The sequence below is a fragment of the Squalius cephalus genome (genome assembly GCF_949319135.1).
Source record: "Squalius cephalus genome assembly, chromosome: 2".
Classification (NCBI taxonomy): domain Eukaryota; kingdom Metazoa; phylum Chordata; class Actinopteri; order Cypriniformes; family Leuciscidae; genus Squalius; species Squalius cephalus.
Genome location: NC_137123.1, coordinates 57,702,485 through 57,718,893, shown reverse-complemented (window position 1 = coordinate 57,718,893; position 16,409 = coordinate 57,702,485). Strand labels below are relative to the sequence as shown.

General features: G+C 41.9%; 1 protein-coding gene across 1 annotated transcript in view; it reads right to left on the bottom strand.

The window, feature by feature from the left end:
• The window catches only part of LOC307150328 (interferon-induced protein 44-like), a 37,053-nt gene extending 22,835 nt beyond the window's left edge, over positions 1–14,218 (bottom strand). The window contains exons 1-3 of the mRNA XM_079857451.1: positions 14,158–14,218; positions 7,289–7,322; positions 6,604–6,811 (exon numbers count right to left, since the gene is read on the bottom strand). Coding sequence (XP_079713577.1) covers positions 6,604–6,811; positions 7,289–7,322; positions 14,158–14,200 — 285 coding nt within the window. The 5' untranslated portion in view covers positions 14,201–14,218. The remainder of the gene's footprint in view (positions 1–6,603; positions 6,812–7,288; positions 7,323–14,157) is intronic.
• Positions 14,219–16,409: the final 2,191 nt, after the last annotated feature.

The window sequence follows — 16,409 nt, the reverse complement described above, 5'->3', positions numbered from 1 at the left end:
CCCTTAGCCCTGTTGGTAATACAAGCTGATAGCGAGAGACCCCATGCTCCTGCCTCCTCCTATACAACAGCCCATTCTTCAGCTCAAGTCGACTCCACTCCCTCAACCACAATACTATTTCAGGTGGCTGGCCCCTCAGAGTACCTGGCCTAGTCCCACTCCTCATCCACTCAATTATTATCTCAAGCTCTGGATCTTTCCCTTGCCATTCTGCTAATGCGGTCTCTGAGAGATTAGGGAGATCAGGTAGACCATGCTCAGCCTCGTGCTGCAACTCTTTCGGCAAGGCATCAACACAATGAGTGAGGGACTCGACCAATGTAATTGAAGAGTGTGCCAAACCAGGCCCTTCGGGCAAACCAATCACCTCATGTCTCTCACAAATGGCTTTCACTACATCTGCCATGAGAAAATCAGACCCGTTTCCAGGCTCTGCAAGGTGGTGAAGTGTAAACTGCTTGATCCTTTCTCTTTCCTTCTGAGAGATCAGATCATCCAAGGGCTCACCATGCGGACGCCGGGAGAGACCATCTGCGTCCTGATTCTGACTCCCAGCCCTATATTGGAGCTTAAAGGTGTAGGTCGACAAGCTAGACAACCAGCGGTAGCTGGTAGCATCAAGCTTCGCAGAAGTCAAAAGATACGTCAGAGGATTACTGTCTGTTACAACAGTGAAGTCTGTGCCATACAAATAATCGCTGAACTTGGCCGTAACAGCCCACTTTAACGCCAAGAATTCAAGCTTATGTGCAGGGTATTTTGCCTCACTCTTTGTCAGTCCCCTGCTGGCGAACGCTATTACCCGCATCTGCCCGTCCTGCTCCTGGTACAATGCCGCACCAAGCCCCGTAGTACTGGCATCGGTGTGAAGCGTATATGGGAGCTTGGGGTCAGCAAAGCCCAGAACAGGAGCAGAGGTCAACTTAGAAATGATGACGTCAAAGGCATTCTGACATGAAATAGTCCACCGATCACCGAACTGCTCTTTAGTATTGAAGTACTCTGGCCCCTCTCGTTTCCCGCTGCGGCCCCTACGAAGTGGAGGGTACCCTTCAGTGAGTCCTGTGAGAGGTTTAACTATCTTCGAGTAGTCACACACAAACCTTCTATAGTACCCCGCAAAACCTAAGAAAGCTCTCAGCTCTTTCAAATTTGTGGGCCTTGGCCAAGTTTTTAGAGCTTCAATCTTAGCCGGGTCAGTCTTTACCCCGTCCCTCGAGACGACATGCCCCAAATATTTGACTGATGTCTGGAAGAAACGGCATTTTTCAGGCGCCAACTTCAATCCGTACTCCTTAAGTCGATCGAGGACTTGTACTAACCGCGACTCATGCTCTTCCAAGGTCTTTGAAAAGACTATCAAATCATCAATGAAGACTAGTACTTGTTTCCTGTGGAGGTCACCCATACACCGCTCCATTAACCTTTGGAATGTACTTGGCGCATTTGTGATTCCCTGGGGCATTCTATTGAATTCCCAGAATCCAAGAGGGCATACGAAAGCAGTCTTACACTTATCGGCCTCATCCATCTCAATCTGATAGAACCCAGACTTTAAATCAAGCACCGAAAACCACTTTGAGCCGGTAAGTACAGAAAAAACCTCTTCTAGATTGGGCAGAGCATATGCGTCTTTGATCGTCTGGGAATTCAACTTCCGAAAGTCTATACAGAGCCGCACCGAGCCATCTTTCTTTCGGACTACCACTATGGGTGAAGAAAAGGGGGACTCAGACTCACGAATCACTCCAGCAGTCATTAGTTCCTGAAGATGCTTTCGAACAGCATCAATGTCTTGGGGGTGGATCGGGCGTGCCCTATGCTTAAAGGGTGTCTCGTCAGTTAATCTGATTTGATGTTTTACTTGACCTGTACAGCCATAATCAAGATCATGTAAAGAGAAAACCTCAGGCATAGAATTTAACCGGTTTGATATCCGCTCCCTCCAGTCTGAAGACAAAGGAGAGTCTCCAAAATCAAAGGTAAGGTTGGCATGGGTAGGTGCTGATGATTCAACTTCGCTTGAATTCTGGGAAGTTTTCTCTATAACCCTCTGTATATCATGGATCTCAGCAAGTACAGCTTTAGGGGGGATCGTTATATCTGTTTGAGTACCATTTTTAAGTAAGACGGAAAGCTGAGAAGGTCGTCTAGAAGGCAATGTGTGCACACAGCTTGCAACTAAGAGACCGCTTGGGAATGGGGCCGATGGTTGCTCAAGAGTCACCCATTTCTCCATACAAGGTTCCCTAAGCTGAACTGAACCATTCAGGACCACCGTGTTCCCGGCAGGTACGATTTCAGGTAAATTCCCTATCAGCTTCACGTGCCCCAATGCTTCACTGCTAGTTTGCTTCCATCTTGCCTCCAGGACTTTAAGCACTGCCTGGTATCCGTGGAGGCTCGAACAAGGGTTACTCTGATTCTCCGTAATGCAGTGGCCATAAAGTACATCCAGGGAATTTGTACCGACAAGCACTTGTGACATACTCTTTAGATCCGGAACTACTAAAGCTAAAGTGGGGACTTCGACTTCAACACCTACAAACTCTTTCGGAAACCTCAAGGCCAACTCGATGTAACCCAAATATGGCACGGCTTGCCCATTAGCTCCCTCCACCTCTAACAAATTTTCTAACGACTTCAGCGGGTGATTAGACAGATGTGCCTCGTAGAATGACTGGGGAACCGTAGTAACCTGAGAGCCCGTGTCTAGGAGACAGCCTACCTCTTTACCACCAATACTGATCTGCGCAGTGCACTTTACTCCTACTAACCCCTTCGGTAGATTCTTTAAGGGTGACTCATGATTGCTAGCGACAGGCACTTGCCTATAACATTTAGGGCGGTTACTTTTACACCTTGTCTCTGTATGCCCCGCTACAGAGACTTCCCTTAGTTTAAAGGCAAAGAGGAATTCCCATGCAGAGAGTCCCACTGGGCCTGTTGTTCCCTCAACTTACGCCGCTTTTCCTCAACTTTCGGGGGATTTGCAGGATTATCGCAAGCAACAGCCAAATGGCCATCCTCTCCGCAACGGAAACAATACCCAGGGCGAGGCCGATTGGCCATTGGTTGGGCCCTTCTAGCACCTCTAACTGTGTCGGTCTCAAACGAATTCTGTGGCGGAAAAACTCGGGGACTAGCAGTCTCTCGGGAGTAGTCTCTATAACTCTTTTGAGCAGCACTCTGAGCTTGCAGTTCAGCAACTTGTCGTCGCAGGTTAGCGACTTCTGAGTCATCGGAATTTCCACACTTCACTTCTCGAGCCATGGATGCTTTCATAGTGGCTACCTGAGTGCGCAACTCTTCCACTACTTTCCTCAAAGTGTTCAACTCTGCCTTCTCAGAACACCCACTCAGGCGCTTCTGGCTTGGAGTTTGACCTAGAGTAGCAACTTGGGCCTGTACTTCTGCAAGTTGTTTCTTTAGGAAGTCAGTTTCCGAATTGCTAGAATTTGATGTCTCATGTGAATAGACAGACACTTGCTGAGTGGCAGACCGTGGCCTCGGGGAAGCAACAGGAGTTTTTGACAACCCAAGGTGTATTTTCATTCGCTCCTCTTTGGAGGCACGTTTACCCTCCTCTGTTCGAATTAACACAACCAATTCAGCAAAAGTGGGTGGGTGAGACTCGCTCTTTCCTAACTGAAGGCTGTCAATGAGGCCATTGTTCCAACACCCTCTCATAAACTGTTTCAAGAGGCAACGATCATGATCTTTCTCCGCAACACCTCCCCTCCTGATCGTTGAACTCAGAAGAACTTGCAACCGATGCAAGAAATCAGATGACCTTTCACCCTGGTTCTGTAAGGTGCCCATGAATTTGGCCAACAGTTCATCGCCATCCTCTACAGAACCATACACTGACTCTAGTAACTCTAGGTATACCACTGGCAAGGCTGGAGGTCGCACATGCTTCACTACGTCTGCAGCGGGAGGCAGCAAGCTGTCCAAGATCCTACGTGCTCTATGCAAATCTGAAACAGATGGGTCACTTAGCAGAAGGTCTACACTTGCTCGCCAAGTATCAAAATCAGGTTCATTTGGAGGGCGTGGGCACCTCCCTGAGAAAATCCTAAGGCGAACTGAGGTTTGTTGCACCATTGCAGCATCAGCTGTCTTTACTATGTGCTCTACTACCATTCTTTGAATACCCGGTGGGTCTGCAATGTTCACAGGGAAACCAGGGCTGGTAGTCACTGTGACACCATCAACAGTGGTTTCTGGATTTGGGAAGGCCATTGGGGCCATCCGTCTCTTGGTTGGGTCTTTGGATTCTGGGATTCGCATTCCTACAGTTTCTGCATTGGTCGATAAGAGTATCGGAGAACAAGACGCCTCTGAACTAAGGGAATCATCAACGCAAGCTTTTTGTGCTCTTTCTGGAGTACAATTAGCAGAGTGAGCTTGGAGTTTTTCCAACTCCTCCTGAAGCACATCTGAGAGGGGCCTCTCACTCTCTTTAGCAAGGGCCTTCAATTTTTCAATATACCCCTCAGTGACTTCATCACTAGCTGTCCGGTTACAGACGCTAGCCAGAGCTCGTACTTGGAATGTGACACTTGGGTTCAAGAGGCTTCCCAGGGTTAAGGGTAACATTGGCGTTAAATTCAGCATCGCAGAGCTGTGAACATATTCCACAATAGCATGCTGATGGAACTCAGAAGTTTGATCATCAATTATCAAGTTACGTTTAACTGAGCCAAACTTTTGCAAGAAAGTTACTAGCTCATCATCCGCCTCGGTCAACGTGAGGCCTTTGACTATAAGCGCATTTTCAATGTTCACACTTTCTCTCTCTATGATTTCCATTATCACAATGTAGGGTCAACACTCTGGGGATTTTTTTTTTCTCACAAATTTGCTCGCTTCCTACCTTTCCTATTACTGTCCTTGTTGCTAATCAACAGTCTCCTGGCTGGCTCGCCAACTTTCTGTAACCTGCGTCGCGGCGACAATACAACCCTCACTTACAAATAGCGAAATATGCAAATGAGCGTGAAGTGCACCGCTTCAAAATTGGACCAGTGACCAGAAGACCAGAATCGCTCAAGAGACTGCGTTAACAGCAAGGGGAGAAAGAATTTATGACAAGCACTCGTTGCGTTAGAAAATTTGGAATGATGTATTAAGGAATTAAATGATAAAGCAGTGAAATTTTTAAACATCACATCACACAGGGGGGAAAGAAAAAAAAAAAATATATATAATGACCAGGAGAACAGCAAAGATTTGCTGTGGAACAAATAAATGTAACCTTAATATAAACCCTAATTTATATTTCCTATTTAGTTTATAATTATTATTGTTTCTCTCCTTTTTTATTACCTATTTAGTTTCAAGCTAATAAATTTAATTGACCCTTATTCTATTAATATATGTATATAATTTATTTGTTTACCTATTTATTCAATTTGTTTCTAATTGGCTTATTTAAGGTTAAGTAAACGTTTTAAATTCAAATGCAATCCTTCCAAATGATAACCCTATAAGAATACCCTTTTTACTCTCGTTCTCCAAGAAAAATAAATAAAAATAAAATATAAAATCAAAATGAAATAAAATGAAATACAATAGAATTTGAAAGAAAAAATAACAGTAGAGAAAATAAAATACAGGTCAAAATTTACTGCTTAATTAGCAGTCTCAAATTCAATACAATTCAGATTCCTCTTTTTATATGTATATAATTTATATACACTCTAATTCTCAGTTCCAGTTCGAATGCCGCTCTCACGAGATCCTTCTTCCGCAATGTATCTCGGATCAACACAGTTCAATTCAGATGTGTGCACAATCATACCACTCCGTTCGTTCCTTGATTCACAAGCTCGGTCCTTCCTTATATGGGCATTGGGCAAATGGCTCGCCAGTTCCCGCTCGCAACGGTTTTTTTTCCGATGTGAAGCAAGCAGGGACAATTCACATACAATTCTTCTTCAAAATCGTCCGGTGTCCAGGAAATGTGCAGCATCCGACAAGAGAACTCAATTCTCGGCTATGAAGGGCAAAAATCCCGACTTTGGATATGTACTCTCTTCGTAGCAGTCAATAACACGTTCACTCGTAACGTTTGACGAATGAAACTCAATCCGCACTTTAATCTAAAAGTCTCTCTAGTGTTTCTCTGATTTCACTCTTGGTTTGTTCGTTCTAATTCTCTCTCTTGTTTCTTTCTTTAGGATCGCACCAGCAGCTTCTCTAACTTGAACTAGCCGCTTCACTGTCTCGTAAAAAGTGTTGCATCATCCTTGCCCTGAGTCCACCTATTAAGGCGGGGCTAACTCCCTCTCGTTGAATTAACCAATCTTCGTCTAGCTAAATTGAATAGCTTTTCTAAATGAGTTTTATGATTTTATTTATGCATTTTCTTATTTTCTCTTAGAATCTTTAAACTTTCTATTTTTTTCTTTCCCCACAGACATTAATAAAATAACTGTTTTATATATTCACAAGTGTGTCTTTTTTTTTTCTCTCTCTCCTTACATCAACAGAATCTCTTTAGTGACCTGGGTTACAATATTCCTAACATCTTAGCAGCTTCATTTTCTTAAGATAATATTTATTTCATGTGAGTGCAAGGAGTCAAATAATACCTACTCTTTTCGTGAAACTATGACTGGCGGCTGATTGTACATTATCAGCTTGTGCTTCACAAACCATTTCTCCTTGAAAGGCACTATTGACAGAGTTAATAAAGCTGGACTTCCCTGCTCCAATTTGCCCAGCTACCAGGATCCTGACATGTGTAACATCAGGATTACTCAGACGAAAATTCTCTAGACGTGTTTTCAGCACTTCCTTCTGTCTGCACAAAGACAAGAGACACATTTATTTACACACTAAATTCACAAGTTTATTCACAAGTTAAATTAACACATCTGACAGAGGGAAGAGTATACATATTTGGCGTGCAGGGGAGGGCTCTGAGTCCAGAATCTATCCCGAACCCAGAGTATTTCCCAAAAGAAGCAAATAAGCAAGGGACAGCTGATATAGACAGCTGACAGATGATGGATTGACTAGAAACCATGGCTGGATTGGTGATGGGAGGTTAAAAAATACAAATGGCCTCTTTTAGCTTGGTCTGTCTTACTTTGTTTGCTGAAATAGGAGATATTTTTGTTATAGAGCACATGTGGATTTATCCGTAAACATAACGTTGAGTAAAAATTTCATTTTCATTTTCACTTTTTACATTACAGATGAAAAAATTGCTCTTCGAGTATAGACATAAATATAAATAAACACTTGTCTGCATAACTTATGAACATGTATAGCTTACCCCCATTCAAATTTCCTCCATGGTTTATCCAGTTCTATGGAAAACAAATAAACAATTCAGTTTAACAATACATTGGTAGTATCTTTCTCTGAGAATGTGTCTATGCTGTGTAATCTATTTAAATATGGGAGACAGAGGATGGTTGTAACACATCATAAGTTGTAATACCTTTAGGATAAATAAGCTACTTACAAATTAGGTTAAAGGGGTGGTATAATGCCCTTTTCACAAGATGTAAAACAAGTCTTTGATGTCCCCAGAGTGTGTATGTGAAGTTTTAGCTCAAAATACCCCACAGATATTTTTATATAGCATGTTAAAATTGTCACTTTTTGAGGGTGAGCAAAAACGCACCATTTTTTGTGTCTGTCCCTTTAAATGCAAATAAGCTGCTGCTCCCAGCACAAGGGGCGGAGCTTCAACAGTTTGTGTCCTTGTACCTCACACACATGCACTGAAAATGTCAATGTTTATGTTCAAACCGGAGTCAGACAATAATGGAGACACTCAAGAAGAACTGACAACATGTAGAAGCAAAAGGACATTTCTGAATGGTTAGTTGATGAATTTATGTAGTTTATGTGAAGTATCTGACTTCTAGTCATTAGGCTTGTTCGACTTCATGCAGCGGCGACGCCACGTGACTGTGACATGTGCCATCAAAGTACCGCGAGAGCGATTCGAGAGTAGCCGGAGAACTCAGCCAGCGCAGCTTCTCAAGAGCGGCTGCACGAGCTCTGATGACGACACAGCTGTTCTACAATTGGCCGGATTCACCGCATGACAACGATCACGTGTGTTTCATGTTTATTTGAACACCTTTAGTTCCTCTAAAGCGCACAAATCTGTTTTTTTTATAACAGTAAACACCCTTTTCATGTATTTGCGATGTTATATTGTGTCATGTTTATCAAATTAAAACTGATTAAAAAACGTAGACTCCACTTCATTGATAGTAGCTTATGTTGAACTTTATTCTTCTTCAAACAGACGTTGTATGAAGCAGTAGGCTACATAAAGTATTGAATGAAAATGTCTCTGAAACATCTGTGTATTATTTGGCAAATATTGCATTTATTTCACTTCAGCTGTGGTAAAATATGCATACACCACGCGAACGGTCACTACGGGAACCAGAAAGTGTCCGACGTCACGTCTCCGTTTGCAGCTCCTCCCTGCCTGCAAGCGGCTACTCTCGCCGATCTGTTACATCCAGCCGCAGCCGATGGGTGTGTTCGACATCGGCTGTGGCTGGATGTAACCATAGACTGTAAAAAAATATGGACGTAGTGTCCGTGACGTCACCCATAGGTTTCTGAAGAGCATTTTTGAAGCCTAAAGTGGGCGGAGCCGGCCGTCGCCATCTTGGCCTTGCGTCACTCCCGGATGGGCAGAGGCGGGGCGTGAGCTGGAGCCTGGCTGTATCTGAAATCACCTAGCTCGACGTGATCAGAGAATGTCTAATATGGCGAGAAGTTTCACTCTCAGTACACTTCCGGCTTCTGAACTGGTTGCAGTTCCTCTCTGATTCCATATGAGGGCGCTCACAGGACGAGTGCAGAATGAATGGAGGTCTATGGCGCTATACCAATAAAAATCCACTTTTCTCAGGATATAATTTTTTGTCTAGTAATTTGAATGTTGTATTCGAAAGGAGATGCAAATAAATTACACATTGCTGGGTGTTAGATTTTTTTGAGTCACTTATTTGCTTTAAAAAGTATTTTAAAGTGTCAATGACGTCATACACATGTACGACCAGAGATACTGCTTACGGCAATCCTTCAGTCACTCTGGTGCTTTCGCGCTCTGCACTTTCTTTTCTCTCGAGGCATCGACAACACAGCTGACACAGGCAAACACACAACACAGCTGACACAGGTAAATACACGTGCTAGACTTGTTTTTGTTTTGTTTGTTTGTGGTCCCGCTTTGGATGCCACGATGCCATCAAGCGGGATCTCTGGTCGTAATCAGTCCTTCACTGACCAATCAGCGTCCATTAGCAGAATGCTAGCGTGTTATGGGCAACAACAACTCAACCTGTAAGAAATCAAAAGGACATAAGTACTCGTTCATTCAACTTTCGACCTAAAACCCATGTTGAACTTGCAAAATCTACAATCAGATCTGAGATTTCTCAACGGCAATCGGGTGAAAGAGACAAATTTATCCGTCTAGCCCCATTGACTCCCATTCATTTTGCACTCATGGCGTTTGCCCCCAGTGGAACTCTGGTGGTACTACAACCAAAATTCGGTACAATAGGACTTAATAGGGAGTGGGCAGGCTCTCCGACGGGCTCTGATGTGATCGAGTTTTTAGTTCAGGCTGGGCATAGATATTTATTCCTATGCAGGCTGAGGAAGTAATTCTATAACGTTATATGCAACTGACAGTACCAAGTCTGCGACTGCACAGGGCCTCGCGCTAAAGTGACAGTTGATTACAGTAAAGCCAATTAAAAGTTCCTATTTTTGCCCTTCAAAATATTATAATAGTTAAAATACACGGCTACAAATGAGACTGTGACATCGTGATTCTGTACTATTCTGCTAGTTGAAAATGTATAATGCAGGAACTCTTAATATTAGGCTACTCTGAGAGAGAGTGTGTGACAGTGATTTATGTGCATAACGTTGTCAGTCACTCTTTTTTTATAGTCTATGGTCCGTCAGCGCGGCATCGCTCGTCAAGTTCGTAGAGAGCTTATTCAGTCCATTTTAAATTCTGATTTTGGCCGCCTCTCAAATGGGTTAAACCATAGATATAACGTTATTGCCTATGAAGTTCAAGTAAATGCGCTAGAAAATCCGCGCTCATTCAAGGATGTGCATTTATTGCATGAACGGAGAAAGCGCCGACGCCTGCATGATTTCATCTGACGGTACATAAGCATATTATAATCTGTTCTGTGAGAGCAGAACGAACGAGCCTTTATTGACGTTTTTAAATCTGAAAACTCCAAAAAGCAACGAAATTGTCAGACATCCATTAGTGCATGTTCACAGAGGAAAACAACTGAAATACAGCGCTGGTTGTTCTTTCGAACGATACTCGACGACAACGACGGAATCCTTAATGGGTGTATTAAATTGTATGAAATAATCCCGAAAAACAGCACAAAACACTGCAGAGAAGGCAAGTACAGCAGCAACACTTGCTGAGGTGAAGAGACGGCTAGTAAAAACCATAGACTGTAAAAAATATGGACAAAGCGTCTGTGACGTCACCCATAGACTTTCTGCAGAACGGTTTTGAAGCCGTTTATGGGGGATGGGCGGCGCCATCTTGGAAAATCTTGGGAAATCCTAACCCCGCCCACCTTCTGACGCAGCGCGCGTCACTCAGCTCGCTGTGCTACTCCGGTTATCTCTGTGTATATTTTAGGCAACGAAATATGTTATAAAACATACTAACTCTTTTCGTTTTCATTTAAAGAAATCTTAACATTATAGCCACACAAATGTGGTTCAGGCATCGCGTATTGATTATATTCACTGCATATAACGTTAGCCTATAACTAAACAAAATATAAAACACAACCCTGCTTCTTTTCGTTTAAATATAATATAAAAATATTAAACATTTTAATATGGTCCAGGCAATATGTGCATTTGTACTAAACAACAGATTTTGCAGTAAACAACATATAGATCATCTTCGTTGTGTTAAAATTTAAAATGACAAAACTCAACCCAGTCTCTTTTTGTTAAATTTCAGTTTTATCAATATTAGCCATTATAAAAGTATAAGTAAAAGGTATAAGAAGCTATACAAATAAAGCAAACAATTCAGTCAAACACACAAAGTCAGCGCTCGATCTAGTCTAACCATACAACGGTAAAGTTAAATAGCTTATAAAGTTATGAAATTTCCCCTCAGCCAAAACGATTGGCCAGGGAACAAATTATAGTTTCACGAGACCAAAAATCGCCCGTTAGATATACACAAGACAAATTATATCTCATGTTTAACCACTACAGAGACCCCAGGGTCAGCGGCGAACGACTAGCCGAGGAAAAGCTGTTCCAGGCGGGGTACATGCGCCGAGCGCCCGGTCATCATCGCTGGATCTCACAACTGGATAAAATTTTCATAAATCTTTAAATAAACCACAGATTTGAGCTTTAAATAACTACATTCTCGCCTGAAAAACTCTTAAAACTACATTTCATGATACAGAAACAGTAGTATTATATTTCAACTGTGTTAAAAAATGGCGCTTCTTATGTTGTCATTCTCCTTGGCGCAGCCTGAGCTGTCAATCAAGCTGTCAATCAAAGTTAACCACGCCCTTATTTGTCATACATTTTATATCTAAATATTATCTAAACTAACGAGTTAGAAAAAAATTCACTACCCTCGCCGTTGTCAGGCACTCGGAACCTATCGGAACCTTTTGGATTTGTCTGCTGTTAGCCGTCACTTCACCTCAGTAAATGTTAGCTGCTGAACTTACCTTCTCTGCAGTGTTTGTGCTTTTTATCGGGATTATTTCATACAATTTTAATACACCCATTACTTGGGTAGCCTACAAAGCCCACGTCTTTGGATTCCGGAGTTGTCGGCGAGTATCGTTCGAGAGAACCAGCGCTGTATTTCAGTTGTTTTCCTATGTGAACATGCACTAATGGATGTCTGGCAATTTCGTTGCTTTTTGGAGTTGTCAAATTTAAAAACTTCAACAAAGGCTCGTTCGTTCTGCTCTCACGGTACAGATGGATTATAATATGTTTATGCCGTCAGATGAAATCCTGCAGGCGTCGGCGCTTTCTCCGTCCGTGCTATAAATGCACATCCATGAATGAGCGCGGATTTTCTAGCGCATTTAGCCTACTTGAAATCACACAGTAATTACACAGTAATCCCATGGTCATTGAACCAGGTTTTGGTTATTTTGGCAGTGTGGGCAGGTGCAAATCCTGCTGGAAAATGAAGGAAGCATGAAGTGCTCTGAACATGTCCTGGTAGACGGCTGCGTTGACTCTGGATTTAATAAAGCACAGTGGACCAAAGTCATCTTTTCTGATGAGAGCAAATTTTGCATCTCATTTGGAAACCAAGGTCCCAGAGTCTGGAGGAAGAATGGAGAGGCACACAATCCAAGATGCTTGAAGTCCAGTGTGAAGTTTCCACAGTCTGTGTTGGTTTGGGGAGCCATGTCATCGGCTGGTGTTGGTCCACTGTGCTGTCCACTCAACGCAGCCGTCCACCAGGACATTTCCAGAGCACTTCATGCTTCCTTCAGCAGACAAGCTTTATGGAGATGCTTCCTTCATTTTCCAGCAGGATTTGCATATAATATACAAGTTTCACTTTTTTAACGGAATTACTGAAATAAATCAACTTTTTGATGATATTCTAATTTTATGACCAGCACCTGTAGCCTGCCTATGTATACTCTGTCTGTCTCTAGCCTATAAGTCAATGTGTTGTGTAAATTTAAATTTAAGCCTAAATAGCCTGTAGCCTAACTAATCAAATCGCACTGTCACTATATCATCAAAAATCTGCTATCTCAAAATCAAACTCCTCTCACAAAAACCCACGAGGTCAATATGCGCTGATTTCACTTTTATACAGATGTGCGATTGTGTGGTCTGTTCCCGACCGTGTCATTCAAACGCTGATTCAGCGGACCACACCTGGGCTGCGTTCAGCCCCGACAAAACGTTATATTTTTAGCTTCATTGCAAGTGTATGACATTTGGTATAGAAATAAACAATGGTAATTAAGTGCTTTTCCTAAAAATGAGAAAGAAAATACAGGGTATTAAAACAGTATGAACTACAAATAAAGTCACTATGTGAGGCTAAATAGATGTGTTTTAGTCTGAATTAGGTAAGATGTGTGCTTCCATTTCAGTTTCAGCAATCCCTTCACTCGATTGGGATGTTCTCTTTTGTTCTGGGCGGCAAGTGCAGTAACTGTAACATCAAGCATATTTTGTAGCCTATATATAAAAACATATTTATACCGACTTCATCAGGCTCCGAAAATTCTTCACAAAGAACACAAAGAATGGCCTTCTCAGCTGCCATAGTTGCAACTCTTGCGTCATCAGAACAGTGTGTTCAACGCATCACCGTTTCTGTTTAAAAAACGTTGTGCAACGTTTTGTCGGGGCTGAACGCAGCCCAGTCCGGCTTGCCTGCGCTTTTTTCACTCCTCTCACTGCAGCCGCCTACTCTCGAGTCTCGCCTACGCCTACATTTCAGGAGAGTCTAGGCGCATCTCAAACAAGTCTAACCTATAAATCGCGTTCCCGGGGGAGGGGTTTATGTTAATTGTATAGAGTCGGTGATGATGTCACTAACCCGGGAGCAATGTAGTGTAGTCCCTACCAGCCGTTTGTTGTAGTCCTTAAAGTCCCTGTAAAGTCAAAATTAAGTAGGCTATGTGTTCTGAGTTTGTCACACCACAGAAAAATGTGTTATTAGTCACCCAGCCAAATTTGAATGATAAAAAAAATAAGCTATCAAAATCTTGAAAAAATTAGCAGTAGCCTATTCTCTGCTCTCAAACACTGGGGGTGTCCACTGGCTACGCTGAAATCACAATATCTTCCTTTGCTTTGAACTTTGAACGTTGTAACTTTGCAGATGTTGTTTATGCTCAAACAGCAACATTACACTCTAAATGAAGTTAAAAAAGGTGAAATCATAATCAACCCTTTAAGATAAAAATCAGTATCATGCATGACCAGTTGTCTCGGTGTACAAATAATAAGGATTTAAAAGACAAGAGGGTAGTAAAAAAAAAAAAAAAAAAAGGACAGACACACAAGAAGAAGTAAGGAATTAGGGGAACTAAGTGAAATAAAATTATTATATTTTGAGACAATCCCAACATTCGCAGCACTTACCTCCTGGGGGGGTTTCATTTTGTTTTGATCCTGAACCTCCCATTTGTGATCTCGCAATTTTTCCCCCCTTATAAATGCAGCAAATAATACCACACTGCAGAAACACAGTTGTTTAAAGTAAACAGAGTAATACAAGAATCACAGAATCGCTAGTGTTCTGTCTTGTGTTTCTTAGGATGTGCAAAATATGTTGTGGTTGCAGCTCTCATCCGAGGCTATATTTATATATGCATATCTAACTTTCACTTTCACTTTAAATAGCATATTGTCATTATTTCAATGGAAAGTAAAGGATCATTTATGTTTATGTGCACTCCAATTTTTTTTTTTTTTTTACCATCATATTTTTATAATCGTTATAATATTGGTGGAGGTCAAAATAATTTCCCCTTAAAACAAATTAAATTTCTGTTTGAAGTTTGAACCTCACCCTATGACTAATATATGAAGTTAGCTGTTGTGTTTTTTCTCCTGTCTTTGGAGATCTATTTGATCCATTGGTTCATGTGTCTTACAATGTTTTGGAGACAGCTGATTTCATTTTTACCAGAGGAAACATAACACAGGATTATTTTTAATCAATGAATTTCCATGGCTTTTCATTTATGACAACTGGAATTTAATTTTAAACAGACTATGGGCTTATTTTGATTGCAACTAAGTAAAAAGAACTAGCCTAATTCTATATAGATGTCACTAATTTCTATGAATTTTCCAGGCCTGAAAAAACATATTTAAAATGCACTTATTTCCAGGATTTCACGTGATGTTTTAACAATTCCCCCCTCCCTCCCTCTCTCTCTCTCTCTCCCTCCCTCCCTCTCTCCCTCCCTCCCTCTCTCCCTCCCTCTCTCTCTCCCTCCCTCTCTCCCTCCCTCTCTCTCTCTCTCTCTCTCTCTCTCTCTCCCTGCTCCCTCCCTCTCTCTCTCTCTCCTCCCTGCTCCCTCCCTCTCTCTCTCTCTCCCTGCTCCCTCTCTCTCTCTCCTGCCTGCTCCCTCCCTCTCTCTCTCTCTCTCTCTCCCTCCCTCCCTCCCTCCCTCTCTCCCTCCTTCCCCCTCTCTCTCCCTCCTTCCCCCTCTCTCTCCCTCCTTCCCCCTCTCTCTCCCTCCCTGTGTGTAACGAAAGCTACTTATTTAAAATATAATAAGAGTTAAAATATTTAAAGTTTATAGTATAACTATTGTTTAACGTATTTTATACTTAATTTTATACTTATGTATACTACTCAAAAATACCCCGATGAAAATGAACCATGTTTTTACTATAGTAAAAGTGTAGTAACCATGTTTCTTTGGTTGGACTGATAAAGTCAACATTTGTACAGCCACAGTAAATAAGTGAGTGTGGTTAAATATAACTTTAATTAGGGTTAAACATTTGAATTCTTACACTTAAAAACTGAGGTCGCATCTCCGCTGCTGCGTCCGGCTGCCATGTTTACATCATCACCACCATCACCACAAAGCTCCTCCCTCCCGCACGCAATGGGCTGTGGGCAATATTAGCTGTTAAAGTGTGCATTGATCTGCACTTCGAATTCTAACCGGAAATAGTAGACCATCCGGGTATCTTTGGAATACTCATTTCAACATACTACGTACTTTGTAAGTACATCAGGAGTTTATTTAAATAACACTTGCCTGATGGCTCATGCTACTGCTAACCGGGACGTCGAGGTCACTTCAGTGATTTGGGAAAAGCCCGTAAAAGTCCTGGCAGAAAGCGATGCATAAGGATGTAGTGATACGACGCCCAGAATGCACTAATATTTTGTTGGTAGTACCAGTTTGCAACAATTATCAGTTAACACTAAGTTGTCAACACTTCGGAAAAAATAATAAAAAATGTTGGATATACTGGCTTACTGCCAGGACTTTTACGGGCTTTTCCCAAATCAAGTGACCTCGACGTCCACAAGCAATTCTTAAATGTGATCTAACAAAGGTAAAGAGGAAATAACCATATATGCTGTTTATATTGCGTGTAATTGGGATGAAGTAAACATCTGTTGAGTATGTTAACATAAAATTGTTTGATTGTGTTGAATTAAAACACCAAAAATGCAGCAGGTCCACCAGACCCACGAACACTGGCTGAATAACAAAAATTTGAACACCACACAAGTGCGAATGACACATAATTGTATCCTATTTTAGTAACTTGGTGTTTGGTAATGAAGGGCCTTTGCATCAACAACACTGACTCAGTGACAAACAAGTCATTCATGAGAAGACAGCTGATGGCACAGCAAC